This window comes from Rhinolophus hipposideros (genome assembly GCF_964194185.1).
Source record: "Rhinolophus hipposideros genome assembly, chromosome: 12".
NCBI lineage: Eukaryota > Metazoa > Chordata > Mammalia > Chiroptera > Rhinolophidae > Rhinolophus > Rhinolophus hipposideros.
Window position 1 is genome coordinate 44,683,442 of NC_138058.1, and position 16,551 is coordinate 44,699,992.

Sequence of the window (16,551 nt, forward strand, 5' to 3'; positions counted from 1 at the left end):
AGACTGCTATATTAATCACATTAATTTTATATTAAAAAATGTTCGTAAGAAATAGAAAAACTATGTAATCCTATGATAGTTTAAAAATCTAAGTCAGTAATTTGAAATCTTCCCATAAAAGGAAAACTAAGCTAAGATGGTTTCATAGGCAAATTCCACCAAATATCAAAAATTCAATTCCAGTCTTACATAAACTATCCCAGATTATAGAAATAAAAAAAAGAGCAGGGAACACTAACTCATTTTATGAAGAATAACTTGATAGCAAAATGCCATCTAAAAATAGGAAAATTATAGGCCAAAAAAACTCAACACCGATGATTTTCCTTCAGACATTAACTAAATCAAAATTAAATTTCTATAAACCAGTAACAGAAGGTAATCATACTGTGTATAATAAATAATGGAAACAACCCAAATGCTTATCAATAGTAAAATGAAATTGAAAATTATTGTATGTTAATGTAATGGAATATATTCAGCAATAAAAATCAATGAATACATCTACAAACAATAATACATGTAAATCACTGGAACATAATATTGAAAAAGTCAGTCATGAAAGAAGACATAATAAAATTCCACACGATAGTCTAAAAACATGCAAAAATCATTCAGTATATGATAAAGCTATAAAGAAAAGCAAAATACAAAATCCAGGAGAGTGCTCTAAGGGAAAAGGTAATAATATCAGCGAGGGGCACATAAGAACTAACGGTAATAGTAATGTTCTTTATACCTTCTACATACTTCATAAGAAATGTTACTCAAGGGCCGGCCCGGTGGCTCAGGCGGTTAGAGCTCCATGCTCCTAACTCCGAAGGCTGCAGGTTGGATTCCCACATGGGCCAGTGGGCTCTCAACCACAAGGTTGCCAGTTCAGTTCCTTGACTCCGGCAAGGGATGGTGGGCTGCGCCCCCTGCAACTAGCAACGGCAACTGGACCAGGAGCTGAGCTGCGCCCTCCACAACTAAGACTGAAAGGACAACAACTTGACTTGGAAAAAAGTCCTAGAAGTGCACACTAGTCCCCAATAAAGTCCTGTTCCCCTTCCCCAATAAAATAAATAAATTAAAAAAAAAGAAATGTTACTCAATATTTAACTTAAAAACCTCAAAACAACTAACAATAAACACACAGCTCATAGCATGCTTCTCCTCCCTCTAACATGCTCTAAATTTGTCCAGTGTTTGAAGGAGTACTAACTGTGGCTCACCATTCTATAATAGATGAGAATTTTCTCCAAGGTCTCCTTAATGCTGCTTTTTTTTAAAACAATTTTTTTTTAATTTTGTTCGGGAATATTGGAGAACTGTGTTTTTCAGGGCCCATCAACTCCAAGTCGTTGTCCTTCAATCTAGTCGTGGAGGGCGCAGCTCAGCTCCAAGTCTAGTGGCTGTTTTCCATCTTTAGTTGCAGGGGGCGCAGGCCACCCTCCCAGGCGGGAACTGAACCGGCAACCTCGTTGAGAGCTTGTGCTCTAACCAACTGAGCCATCTGGCCGCCCCAGCAGAAGCTCAGTGGCAGTTCGTTGTCTTCAATTTAGTTGTGGAGAGCGCAGCTCACTGGTCTGTGTGGGAATCGAACCGGCAACCCCGTTGTTCAGGGCTCACGCTCTAACTAACTGAGCCATCCGGCCACCCCATCCTTATGCTGATTTTTAGAACAAATCCAGGAATACACACACAATAGAGTTCGTTCATAATGCTGATTTATCTAGCCACATATTAAAACAGCCATAATTTGCTGTGATTTTAATAAGTATGTTTCAATCTTACCATATTCCACCCACAGTTTAAAAAACTTGAAAGGTATTCAAGTTTTGCCAGAATCAGTCACATTAACATCAAAACCTGTCCAGTGATTACGGAGTTTACCCAATCTAAATACCAGAGACAAAAAAAAATTTTTGCTCGAATTTTTTTTAATTCAGTTTTAAAATAGAAGGCACTAAGAATACCAAATTCTACATATGCAAATTATTTCATTAACAACTTCGTAAGAGTGAAATATTTCAAATGCTAAAACATATTCAACGTTCTTTAGATAATTCTTTGAAAAACTGTGGGAAAATTACCAAGGCTTCAAACGAATCTATGAAAAGACAAAAACAAAAAAAAACCCTACAAGATTAAAAGCAACATTTCTAGTGTATATGCAAACATGAGGACTCTTGGAACCTATCAGAAAATAAGTGAAAAAATAATAATATGGACAGAGTTCTTATTATAATTTCTCGTTTGATTGTTAAAGTACAAAAAGGAAGAAGTACCTAGAAATTCACTCATAAAAGATAATAACATTGTCACTGGAGATAAAAAGCATTTAAGCCATTAGCTAAAAAGTATTTCTAGTCTCGGTGCAAGCAAGGTTTAGTGAATGGAAAGATGAACACCAAAGTGATTCCATGGATATAACTTAAATAAAAACCAAAATAATACCTTTCATTTCTGATGATAAAATCCAATTTGGATCAAATTAAATACAATTGATAGACATAATAAACATGGTACAGCAATAAAGGGCATGGGCTCTGGAGTCAGGCTGGCCCTGGTTTGAAATCCAGTGCCCACCACATTACAGGTTATAAACACGACATGCTTAGCAAAGTGCCAGGCATACAGTAAACACCAACCTCATCACCCTCCTCCTGCTAATAGCTTGACAATCATTTATAAGTAATCCCATTCTCATCATTATTCCTCAACTTATCACTGGGCTATGTCCTTGATAAGATCTATGGACCAAAAAGATCTAGTAACACCTGTCCCGATGTCTGCTCTCATAAAAATAGAAAAAAAAGAAATCTTTGCTTCCCTTAATGGAGTTTACCCCACAGCCACCTATTTTAAAATTAAATCCTCATTTCTGGTTCCAACACGATAAAGAGATTTCCATTATCTTCTCTTCCAGAAAATGATCCCAAAACAATAATGACAGTAAGAAACAGAAAAACTTGATTTGATATGTGACCCTGAAGATCAAACCTAAGTGCTCAGAAGAAAACAGATTTGCCCTGAGAACCCCAGAAAGGCAGCATGAGGTATCACCGCAGGCAGAGTTGAGAAAGGATGATAAGAATAAGGAGACTGCCCAAACAAAAGCCTGCATAAGGATAATAAATTTCTCTTCCTACTGTGGAATTTTAGTATTTGGCCTTGAAAACCAAGGCCAAACCTTCCTTCCTACTTACTGAGTAAAAAAAAAAAAAAATCTCACCAAAATAAAAGGAGAAACCATTTCCTCTTATCCTACTGGTGCAAAAAAGCAGATGATATTCTGACTCATAAAGCCATCCTAGCAAATATAATTTCTAATACATAAGTCTAATGAGACCACCAGATTTTGGAAATTACTGCTATGTCCTGTGAAAGTAACTTTTATTTACCCTTTAAAAGAAAATCTAATTTGGTATCTTACTTTCTAAATAATGTTACTCTGATATTAATATGTAAGCGACATCTCAGGTTTCTAAAGGGTCTAAATATAAATACATGCATGCTCTAGTTATTAAGCTGTATGTAAGGGGACCACTCACATTTGCTCTGTTCCCACAGCCCAAAGTTAAAAATATAACCAATGTCCCAGAACGTGAAACTTATTTAAATTACCTAATTTCTTTAAAAAACAAAATGGTGAGAGAAGAGACATAAATTTTTGCTTGTTTAGCCAGATTTTCCGTGGGAGGACACTAAAGAAACTGATTAAGACTGGTTGCCTCCAGGGCAGTGGTGGCAATTCACATAAAGTACAATAAGAAATGTGTTCCTGCTGGCCCAGTGGCTCAGGTGGTTGGAGTGCCGAGCTCCTTATGCCAAGGTCTCAGATTCGATTCCTACAGGAGCAGTGAGCTGCGCCCTCTACAGCTAAAATTGTGAACAATGGCTCTCTCTGCCGGAGGTCGGCGTGAGCTGCCAAGGGCTGCTGTGTGCTGCCAGGAGCAGCCAGTGGCCAGCGTGAGAGGCTTGCAGCCAGCTGGAGCTACACAACACAGAGGCCCTAAGGAAGGGGTCCTCGGGAGCTGGAAGCCTAGGAGACTTATCACTGTATTTTGACACGTATAAATGTAGTTACTTATAAATAATTAAAACTAAAAATTGTAAACTGAAAAAATGAAAATTGTAAACTGCCTTAATTACTTGCAAATATCTAATCCTTCCTATTTCTTATTTTAAGTCATGAAACCTCACTCTTCCCCAACAAATGTGGCTTCAGAAAGTTACCTTAGCATTTCAACTTCTGCATTTTCAATAAAATATCAGCATACTCACGTTCGCTAACCTCATGAGTTATTTTTATTTAAAAGCTTTTGGGGATCCACAGGCTGAACACTTAGCCTGGTAATTATTTGTAGGGTGTCTTATGATACTGATCAACTATTTTATGTTTGCCTGGCATCTTACGAAAGGGTCAAGAGATCATTATGCACTTGTATACTATCAGTATTCAGTAAGCATCCAACAAATTCTTAAACGATTAGACAACATCAAAGCCATAAAAATACTGACTTTTATCCATTCCAGCAATATCTTAATTTGCCAAATAGAAAACACTAAGTACACAATAAGGTCATTAGAAATAATCGAATTATTGAGAAAGGTAAAGTAAAGGGTATTCAGACAATAAAAAAATATTATGTACCCTGAATCTGACAATAAAACAGCAACACTAAAAAGTAGAAGCATAATTGAGCAAAAAATGGGATTTTTTATTAGGATTACAACTATGTTTTAAAAATGACTGGCTAACATAAGCACTGACTATATAAAATGATTCTATTTATAGAGTTCAAAACCTAATCTGTGATGTCAGGGCAGAGATTACTCTTGGAGTGAGGAGGGGTAGTAAGTACCAGGAGAACCAAGAGGAGTTTCTGAGATGCTACTTATGTCGTTTGACATAATGTGTTGTTACACTGATGTGTCTATTCACTTTGTGAAAATCCGTCAAGCTGCACACTTAGAATTTGTGCTCTTATGCATATTACACTTCATTTTAAAGTTTTAAAACTCATCTAAAACAAAGATAAAAACTATAATCAAATGCTAATCATATTAAAGTAGCAGGATTATAACTTTTTCTTTTTTATTTCCTCAATTTTAAAGATTCTCTGAAATATATGTTTAGGCTGCCTTAAATCCTTTCTAGAATAATGAAGAGTAAGTGCTTCCTATGTACTAAATCCTGTTCAAAGTACTTAATACATATTAAATCACCTAATCCTCCTAACAACCCTATGATCTGATATGTTATTACCGTCATTACAAAAGTGAAGAAACTGTGACACAGAGGTTGAATAACTTGCCCAAGATAACAAATAAGTGGCAAAGCTATAATTTCAACCAAGGTACTCTGGCTCCCAAGTTCATGCTCTGAAACATTACCCATACCATCTCTCCAAAACAATTTTACCTTTTTATAGTGCAAAAAACATAGTTAAGAAAATAAGTTATTTAATCAATCTAAATCATTACCACTCTATTACTATGTAGCTCTCCATGCAGTTAGATGTTAAAATATAGGTACAAAACTGCTTATCAGAATAAGTAGTATAATTAAATGGAGTAACTGTGTATTACTCAAAGCTTCCAAAAGTATATACTAGTAACATACCTCTCTTCTATTCTGTTCTTATCCATGAGAGGTTGCTTAATCCACTGGTTAACCAGTCTTTGTCCTTGTGGGGTTTTGCATTTATTCAGCAATGCAGCCAGAGATTGAGAGCCAGTGGTGTCTTCAACGGAACCCTAGTAAACAAAAAATAAAATAGAATGGCATGGTCATTATTAAAAATCTTACTATGCCATGAAAAATAATTTTGGGAACAAGAACACTTAGTATTCTTTAAATATTAAATAAGAAATTTACACAAAAGTTCTTCCTAAAACCAAATTTTCATCCTCTTAATTTGTATTTTCTGTTATACATTTTTCCCCAAACCAAAACCACTTTACAATTACTACGTTTTAGACATAAAACTTATCAGAATGTAATTTTTTTAGACTGCCACAATATAAAAAAATTATTAATAAAGCCAGGACAAATACTATTTATATACCCTACAACTAGAAAAATGTAGTAATTTAAAACTACTTATGTAAGTATAATATTTCAAAATGTTTAAGCTCCTTAGTAAGATTCTTCAGGATATATCAGAGGAAACATTTTTTTAACCATTCAATATTTTTAATCTATGTTTTTTGGGTTTGTTTTTTTTTTACCTGAAAAAGATTAAGGGCTCTGACTGCTGCAATATCCAATTTCATGTACTGGCTGAAGTCAAAAGTAGTCATTTCAAACTGTCCAAAGTTTGAATCATCTGATAAGAGTTCTAAATACTTGATTACTGCAGATAATGATGAAACTGCAACCTAAAATTAAGAATTTAAAATAAAAAGCTGCCATTAGAATTCTAGAGTTTTTTTTAAAAACAAATGGCAAAATAAAAATAAATTCCAAACACATCATTTTCCTTAGTGTTCCTTTCCAATCCAAACCAAGAAAATAAAAGTTTAAATAAATCCCTTAAGATTAGAAAATGATTTTTAGAAAGTGAAAATTTACTGTAATAGCAGTACTACCTATAATAGCCAAAAGTAGAAAATACTCAAATGCCCATTAAGAGCAAAATGAATAAAATCTAGCATGTTCACACTATGGAATAAAACATAACAGATATAGAAACAAACAATCCACAACTTCACACAACAATATGGATACGTTTCCCAAACATAATACTGAACAAAAGAAACCAGACACAAATGAGTATATACTATATGGTTCCATTTACATAAACTACAAAATAGGCCAAATTAATCTACACTGTCAGAGGTAAGAACAAGGGTTACCCTGGGTGGGGATAATGACTGAGAGAAGCATAAAAGGGTCTTTAAGGTGCTAGTACAATTTTGTTTCATGGATGCTGATTATGTGGGTATGTGCATGTTATGAAAACCCAGTTACGCACTTATGATATATACACTTTGCTATATGTATATTTAAGTAAGTTTAAATAAATTATTATTGCGTGTGGTCTGACTGCTCCACCAATCATCCGTTCCCCTGGTCTCTCGCCCTCTCCTCGAGATTATATCCTGAGACACAATGATACTGAGCCAAATTAAGCCAAGCCCTATAATGCAATATACAGACGATGCGTTATGGAATTGTACTCTTAAAACTTACATGTTATTAGCCAATGCCACCACAATAAAGTTAATAAATTTTAAAAAATAAGTAACTCCACAATGGCCTCTAGGTGTTGAAAGAAGAAACGGTTGCAGCTAGCAGAGGTTGTTGGTTCGTGAGGTTTACGGGAAAAAGCCATCTTTACGACATACAAGTGCAAAGTGAAGCAGCAAGTGCTGATATAGATGATACAAGTTATCCAGAAGATCTAGCTAATTAATGAAAGTAGCTATACTAAAAAAGAAAATTTCAATGTAAATGAAACAGCCTTATATTGGAAAAAGATCCCATCTAAGAGTTTCATAGCTAGAGAGAAGTCAATGCCTGGCTTCAAAACTTCAAAGGACAGACTGATTCTCATTAGGGGCTAAAGCAGCTGGTGACTAAGTTGAAGCCAATGCTCATTTACCATTCCAAAACTCCTAGGGCCCATAAAGAATTATGTTAAATCTATTCTGCCTGTGCTCCATAAATGGAACAGAGCCTGGATGACAGCCCATCTGTTTACAAGACGGTTTTCTGAATATTTTAAGCCCACTTTTGGGACCTAGTGCTCAGGAAAAAACAGATTCCTTTCCAAATATGACTGCTCATTGCCAATGTCCCTGGTCATTCATCCAAGAGCTCTGATGGAGGTGTACTGACCAGATTAATGTTGTTTCCTGCCTGCTAACACAACATCCACTCTGCAGCCCACGGATCAGAGTGATTTTGACGTTCAGGTCTTATTATTTAAGAAATAGACCTCATAACACTATACTGCCATAGACAGTATTCCTCTGATGGATCTGGGCAAAGCAAATTGAAAATCTTCTGGAATGGATTCACCAATCTAGATGTCATTAGAAACATTCCTCATTCATAGGAAGGGGTCAAAATATCCACATTAACAGGAGTTTGGAAGAAGTTGATTCCAACTCGCATGGATGACTGAGAAGTTCAAGACTTCAGTGGAGGAAATAACTGCAAATGTCATGGAAATAGCAAGAGAACTAGAATTAGAAGTAGAACCTGAAGACATGACTAAATTGCTGAAATTTCATAAAATTTTTAATGGGTGAGGAATTGCTTCTTATGGATGAGCAAAGACAGTGGTTTGAGATGGACTCTACTTGTGAAGATACTGTTCAACTTGCTGAAATGACAACAAAGGATATTTAGAATATTATGTAAACTTAGTTAATAAAGCAGTAGGGTTTGAGTGGATTGACTCCAATTTTGAAAGTAGTTCTATGGATAAAATGCCATCAAACACTATCACATGGTACAGAGAAATTGTTCATGAAAGAAAAAGTCAATCAATTTGGCAACTTCATTATATTCTTATTTTAAGAAATCGCCACAGACATAGTGAGCAGTTATCAACGTCTGGGCCAGACCCTCCACCAGCAAAAAGATTATGACTCACTGAAGGCTCAAATGATGGTTAGCATTTTAGCAATAAAGTACTTTTAATTAAGATATGTAAACTTTTAATTAAGGGATGCTATTGCACTACAATATAGTGTAAACATAACTTTTATATGCACCAGGAAACCAAAAAAATTCATGACTTGCTTTACTGAGACATACGCTTTATTGTGGTGCTCACTATCTCCTAGGCATGCCTGTACTGAATATAAAATAAGCAGTTCAGGACATCAAACTGACAGCCCACTAACAAATTCTGCTTATTAAAATATACCCGATACTAGATTCACTGTAAATGTACATATTTTTCCTAAGTGATAACATAGTAATCTATGTGTCCTTGCCAGACTAACAAATTTATGAGGCTGTCACAAGCATCTCCTCCTGTGTCACCAGGAGGCACAGATAAAAACACCTTTTAGTAGCCCTAAAAGCTTCTTCCTATTTTCAATAGAGATACGTTTCTCTACTATTGGAATTACTGTTCATCCATATTGGCTTTTGATTATGTCACAAAAAAAGGTAAAACAGATAAAACTCAGTTTATAAGGATCAAACTATTATGTGATAAGCATTCACTGCAAAATCATAAGTCATAAAAGTCTCAGCTCATTCTGGTCTGAAATCTACTTTGAAAATTATGTTATAAAGTTTGTTGTCTTATTTAAATATACAATAGAATTTTTCATTTTATTTAAGTGATCCACAAATATTTAACCAAGTTTCCAATATTTTACCATAAAAATCTCTCTCAAGTCACACCCCCCTCAAAGAGTTGAATAGTAAGATAACCTTTAAACACTGAAAATCCCATAGTTACATTTTTTGCATATTCATTATCTACCACTGAATGTAAATAACCAGTGCCCATTTTTTAGCCAAACTGTTTAAATGTAGCGTTTATTATTCAATTACGTGCTGTATATACTTTCACCTTTATTACTTCCTAATCTCCGTAACAATCCTTAAGACAGGTATTTTTAACCTTATTTAATAAATAATGAAACTGCCTCTCAGAAAGGTGAATTTATAAAAGACCCCATAACCTGTACATTATAAAACTTTGATAGGTCTTTTTTCCCCTCCAGTCACCATACTATCTCACATACTTTAAGTGACAGTAATCAGGCTCTTTCACATGAAACCAACAAGTCTTCTTCGCCCCAGGGACATATGTTGTATAAATATTATGAAAGTATATTTAAGGGGCAGGCCCAGTGGCTCAGGAGGTTGGAGCTCCGTGCTCCTAACTCCGAAGGCTGCCGGTTCGATTCCCACATGGGCCAGTGGGCTCTCAACCAAAAGGTTGCCAGTTCAACTCCTCGACTCCCGCAAGGGATGGGCAGCGCCCCCTGCAATAAAATTGAACACGGCACCTTGAGCTGAGCTGCCACTGAGCTCCCAGATGGCTCAGTTGGTTGGAGCGCATCTTCTCAACCACAAGGTTGCTGTTTCGACTCCACAAGGGATGGTGGGCTGCCCCCCGCCCACGCAACTAGCAATGGCAACTGGACCTGAAGCTGAGCTGCGCCCTCCACAACTAAGAGTGAAAGGACAACAACTTGAAGCTGAGCGGCACCCTCCACAACTAAGATTGAAAGACAAAAACTTTACTTGGAAAAAAGTCCTGGAAGTACACACTGTTCCCCAACAAAGTCCTGTTCCTCTTCCCCAATAAAATCTTAAAAAAAAAAAAAAAAGTATATTTAAGGTTATGTTTAAATTTTTCTAGTCATTTCCACAAGCTTCATTATAGATAAAATAAGCTTACTATATCAGCGATTCAGTTTTAGGTTTGCGATATATGTGACTGATGTAACATTCTTAAAAGGTCACTATTATAATTTAAGATAAATTCACATTTGTAATCCACATACCTGATTCTCCATTTCTGGCAAGACAGCACTATTCACCTGTTCTCCCTTTTTGCCTTTCAACAACCGGTTGAGGTCCTGATAAATATCTTTTGTGGAAAAGTCAGTTCTTTTTCTTTCTGTGATCAGAATGCCTCCTCTCTGAATAATCTGTTTTACAAGAAATATTTTAAATTATTATGAGAAGAGTAGTAAGGAAATGATAACACTGACAAATGTAAAGTGACAACATCTAACAAATTATTAACCCACCTTAAATTTTTATACAACATGCAACACATTGGTAAAACATACATGTATTAACACATATTTTCAAAACCTATAAACTAAATTTTCATGGATATTTTAAATAATGTTCACATAAAGCTTTCAAACAATAAACCCAATAGTTAGAAAATCTTAACAGAATCGTCTTGGAAAGTTGTTTAGATACTACCTATGCTAATAATGCCCATCATAGATTTGCTATCAAGCAGTCCCTATGGTATTTGAGGCCCACCAAAACAAAAGAATCCTTGGGGAATAAAAGATCCCTTAAGATATATCTAAATAATAAACCATACACTTATACAAATAGCACAATCAGAACTTTGTTAAAAAAAAAATCAGTAAAATAAGAGGGTAACATTCCACTCGAACTATCAAAAAATAATCCTGAAGAATTGCATCTTATTTATTTGATAAATACCCATGCTAAGTAGAATAATAAATAGTTTTGGTTTTTTTTTTTATGTCCCTAAATCACCTCTTTTTTCCCTCTGAACTGTGAAAGCATTCTTTGTATCAATTGTGATTTGATTTGAACCCTTTGTGGCTGGCATTCTGTTACTCTTTTGGAAGGGAGGGATGGAGGGGAAATGATCTGAGTAGAACACGTTTTAAATAAGAAACAGTTTATTCTTAAGTCCTATTCAAGATACAAAGTTTATGTCAAAGATAAATATTAAGACATTGCTCAAAATAAAACATTATGATAACTAGATTTTTAATAGTTTGACTTTTAAATTATTTTTTTCCTTAAATAAGTCAGTATCTTGTTAATTAGAGCCTTTCCTAGGCTTAGTTTCTCCTCTATCACTGGACTCACTCCCTTACCTGCCTCAGTTTTCCCATGTCGCCAGCAGTCTCTCCTCCTGGTAAAACACATTCCTTTGGTCCAATCTGAATCAGGAGCGCCTCCAGAGTGGAGAACTGATCGTTATCGGGGAACTCACACAGTCCTAGTTTCCTCTGCACGGAGTCAACATACCCAACTCCGACCTGTCTTTGGCCATCAACCGTAGACATTTTAACACCCACAACACCAATGGAAGTTGACAAATCACTGTTACCGAAGAGAATGTCTTCAAACTGAGAAAGATTACCTGGAGAAGCCTAAGCAAAAGTAAAGAAAAAGTTTAAGAAACTGTTGAATGTACTTTAAAATTTTACTAGCAAACAAGAATTACTCAACCTGGATGAATTTTATTAACAAAAATGTTTCCTTACAAAAAAAAAAATTGCTTATAACTGTGTACTTCCAATAATTATTACCAAGTTTCTATCAAGTATCCTCCCTGTTTTTCCAATTATTTTCAGAACACTTGGGCATATCTAAAAATAACTGTATCAAGTGATTTTCAGTTTGAAATTTGGCAGCTGGGTTTATATACACACAATCATTAAGGAACCCAGTGATAATACTGCCAATGCAATACTTAAATTTTTACATTCTGCCAAACTATCCATTGGTGGCACATACAAATATTTTCATCAAGTAGCTATACCTCATAGGAGAACAGTATTATTAGCTTAAATATTGACCTTGGAAAGTCATCTCTCTGTATCAATATATTTACCTGTGAAACGCAGATTGTTTTAAATCAGTGATTTCCAAATAAAGAGTCCTTGACCTATTTTCAATATTTCAAAAAGGTTAAAAGTATCTCTTTAAAATTGCATAAAATAACTTAAGGGTTAAGTTTCTTTGCTTTGGGCTGGACAAATTGGTGGGTGACACTGAATATTTCAACTGACAAGCTGACAATAACATGAGGCATCCCGGGGCAATTGATAACCACAGTATGAAACGTGAGATAGTAACAAATAGTCCAGATGAGCACAGTGACAGTCAAATTTAAGCAACTAATAGCTATCAATAGTTCTTAAATATCATTAGCGGCATAATCATGATAATTATTTACTTTTTCACAATATGATTCTGAATCTCCTATAACTATGGACTGTTAATTACAATCTGAATCAAAAATGGAATGGAAAAAAATTATCTGATATCCAAATAAAAAAACAGTGATTCAATCATAAGTATAAATGTCATGTTTTCACATACATGCTTTGGATTTACACACAAAGGTTATGAAGCACACCTTAAAAAAAAAAATCTCAAAAGTGAACCAGTAGCTAATAAAATTGGGTTCTTGGGGGTCCGTGCAAATGAAATGACTGGTAATCTCTGAACTAGATGGTATCTAAGGTCCCTTCCTACTTCAAACATACAAAGAAATCAATCACAGAGATCCACTATTTCAAATATCATTAATACTTTACAATAGAATCAATAAGCTAAAAAATGTAAAACAGAAATACACTCCTAGATACAGAGAAAAAAACTGATGGTTGCTAGACGTGAAGGGGGTTAGGAGATGGGGGAGAAGGTGAAGGGATTACAAACTACAAATTAGTAGTCACAAAACAGTCACGGGGATGTGAAATACAGTATGGGGAATATAATCAATAATGTTGTAAAGACTATGTAGGGTGTCAGATGGGCACTGGACTTGTTAGGAGGATCACTTCATAGATTATATAAATGCCTAACCATTGTGCAATACACCTGAAACTAATATAAAATAATACTGAATGTCAACTACACTTAAGTATATATATATATAGTCATGGGATGGAAAGTACAACATAGGGAATATAGTCAATGGTATTGTAATAGCTATGTACGATGTCAAAGGGTAGTAGACTTGGGGGTTTTCACTTTGTGAGGGGTGTAAATGTCTTACCATTATGTTGTTTTATACACCTGAAACTAATAAAAAAAGGAAAAAAAAGAAATACAAAATAATGTAAATTAGCTTCTAGCAGTTTTAGATCTGAACTTCTTCAAATGTCAGGATGAAGATGCTACCTTTTAACCTGATAAAGAGACATATTTTAACATTTTCCCCCATGACCTAAAAAGAGTTAAAAAGAACTCATTGTGAAAGATTCTGACGTGACACAAAGGAATGCGGTTTGACAGACTGATACCGTGGTAATAACCTGCACTTATGATTCTACATTCCGTTGTTACTGAATTCTGTCAGGAATGAGACAGAAACTATCACTTAGTGGTACCCTCAATTTTCTGTCAAACAAGACACAGACTAAAACTCTTAAGTAAAAAAGACCCCACTTTCTCAGGATAACAGCAATGAAATTTCCAGAAATCTCCAGAATGTAGAATGCTAAATTGTCCCAAATATAATCTTCAGTAAATGTCTATATTTACAAATTGGGGTGGGAGGATAGAGAATGAAGACTGACGAATATTATATTTGAAACAGCACCAACATCAAATGTTTATTGTATTAAACTCTGCAAGAAAGAAAAAACTCACAGGACTTTCAAGTGGAAACACATCTTTAAAACCTTCTAATTTCTGTTTATAAAGATACAGCTGCAGGAGAAGGTTGGGAAATTTGTCACTCAAGAGACAGAGAAGAAATGAAAAATGCCGACTAGGAGCCCAGAACATTGTCCCTCTTACCACACACTTATTCCAAGAGGAAATCTCACACCCTCAACAACATTTTCACCACTAATTTATTCTAGTATTTACTGAGAACCTATTCCATGAGGGTATTGTGTGAACAAACAAAAGCACAATTTCAAAGAATAATAAGTAAAACAGCTATTAAATAAATAAAAATAGCACTATCTCCTTGAAGGCATTTAGAAGCACGCATGTCAATCACCCTCTAGGCACACCACCGAGTATGATCACCATTAAAGTTCTACTTATAAAAAAAATTACAATCGAATGGACGAGAAAGGCTCATACAAAGATATACATTACAAATGTGTATACATGCTACCTGGAATACTATAAATTTGTGTAAAACTAGTTCAAAACCAGTAAAATCAAGTCCTTGTTTAATGCTGTATTCAACTTTAGGTAACCGCTATGTATTATTCGGTTCAGGGACAGTGACACTGGTCAAAATGTTCATAGTCTTAATAAGGATCCACCAAATTTCTGAGTTGTTATTAAGTCGTAATTTTAAAAAATAACATGCTGAAGAATATTAAAGCTTCCCAAAGCATTTTGCTATCACACCTGGTTAAAATATTAAAACACACAGAAGAATTCTCTTACATTTTAATTTTTATCTATTCTTAATAAATTATAAAGGAAGAGAATTACCTTAAATGCCAAATACCAATCATTCTCCTTGGAAGCCTTATTTCCAGCTCTATTCTTATAAACTTCAACTCTATACTGACGAACTAGAAGAAGATCTTTTACAAAAGACTCAAAATTCATTTTACTAAGCACAACACTCTCCAGAGTCTTTGCTCCTAAAAAATATTAAAAATATGTGTTACAGATTTGAGGATTTAAATACATTCCAAGTAGTAATACAATGCTCCCTCTTCCCCCAGCCAAGCTATTCTCTCAGTAATTCATTCATTGAACACTTACCAAGCACCTATTTTATGTCCTAGGGACTTTGGTAGAAGAGAAACCTAAAATGGTGAATGAATAAACATAGCCCCCCTGTTCCTGTGGAGCCTGTGAATCAAAATTAAAAATTGAAAAGATACAAAGACAAGGAAGTGAATAAAGCTATATAGGTAACCTTACTTGTTCTTTCTGATATTTTTTCATAAGTTTGAATACAAGTCTTATGTCATAACTATATAGTATTTTATATAGAACAATTAACTTTTTCCAAAGGTCCATAAAAAAATCAGTCATTGCAACATGTTCCAGGTAATATATTCACATAGTTTAAAATTCAAAGGTTCAAAAAGGTACAGCAAAGTCTCCCTTTCACCGCTGTCCCTCACATATCCAGTTCTCCCCTATAGTATTACCAGTTCATAAAATATATTCCTGAACATAGTCTATGTACATGTATATGTACAAATATAAAGCATCACTTTTTCTCTTTTACATATATTATAGTTGCATACTATTCACACTGTTCTGTATCTTGATGTTTTTAACTTTAATATTAATTTTGGACATTGTTCCATTAGTACTTAATCAGCTTCTTTCAGTTTATAGCTATAATCAATCCAATGGTTTTAAGGACGTTCGATAATTTAATCTCTAACTGATGGACATATAGGTTGTTTTTTAGTCCGTTATTGTAACAGTGCTATATAAAGAGCCATGCCTGTGCTTCATTCTCCGAACATGTGAGTATATCTGTGAGACAAGTCCTAAAACTGGGTTTTGTCAAAGGGTATGTATGATTTTGATAAATTATTACCAGACCATCCCTCTGGCTGGCTGTGCCAGTTAACACGACCACCCATAAAGTATGAGTGCCTATACTTCATTTCCCATAGCCAGTCAACGGTTTTCAAACTTCCTGGTCTTCATCTTAGATCACTGGTCCTCAACTGGGGGTGATTTTGCTCCACTAACAGACATTTGGCAATGCCTGCGGACATTTGGGTTGTCACAACTGGGGGGGACACTAATGGAATCTAATGGGTAGAGGCAGAGATGCTATTAAAAATATATAGGACAGCCCCTGGAAAAAACATTAAGTATTCAGTCCAAAATATCAATACTGCCAAAGTTGAGAACCCATCTTAGATGGAAAACAATCTCTCAGTTTAGCTGTGGTTTGCAAATTCCAATTTCTTTACATAAGTAAATAAAATCACCCACATCATCAAATGGAATCAAAACTCAGTTTTCATACAACACCAGTTATTCACTTAAAGGCAATTCAGAATATACCTGTATATTATTCTGACAATTCTGGATCTTATGATGTAATCTAAATTTAACAGTAGATCATGCCAAGGACACATACCAAATACAAATAAGCATAAAGATCGTATTACATA

At 34.9% G+C, this 16,551-nt stretch overlaps 1 protein-coding gene across 2 annotated transcripts in view; it reads right to left on the bottom strand.

The window, feature by feature from the left end:
- MSH2 (mutS homolog 2) overlaps window positions 1-16,551 on the bottom strand; it is a 70,729-nt gene that overhangs the window by 47,140 nt on the left and 7,038 nt on the right. Inside the window, exons 2-6 of one of the 2 annotated variants that reach the window (XM_081069753.1) lie at window positions 14,888-15,042; window positions 11,569-11,847; window positions 10,477-10,623; window positions 6,223-6,372; window positions 5,615-5,748 (exon numbers count right to left, since the gene is read on the bottom strand). In XM_081069753.1, the coding sequence (XP_080925879.1) occupies window positions 5,615-5,748; window positions 6,223-6,372; window positions 10,477-10,623; window positions 11,569-11,847; window positions 14,888-15,042 (865 nt within the window). The remainder of the gene's footprint in view (window positions 1-5,614; window positions 5,749-6,222; window positions 6,373-10,476; window positions 10,624-11,568; window positions 11,848-14,887; window positions 15,043-16,551) is intronic. The other variant, XM_081069754.1, reaches the window with a different exon arrangement.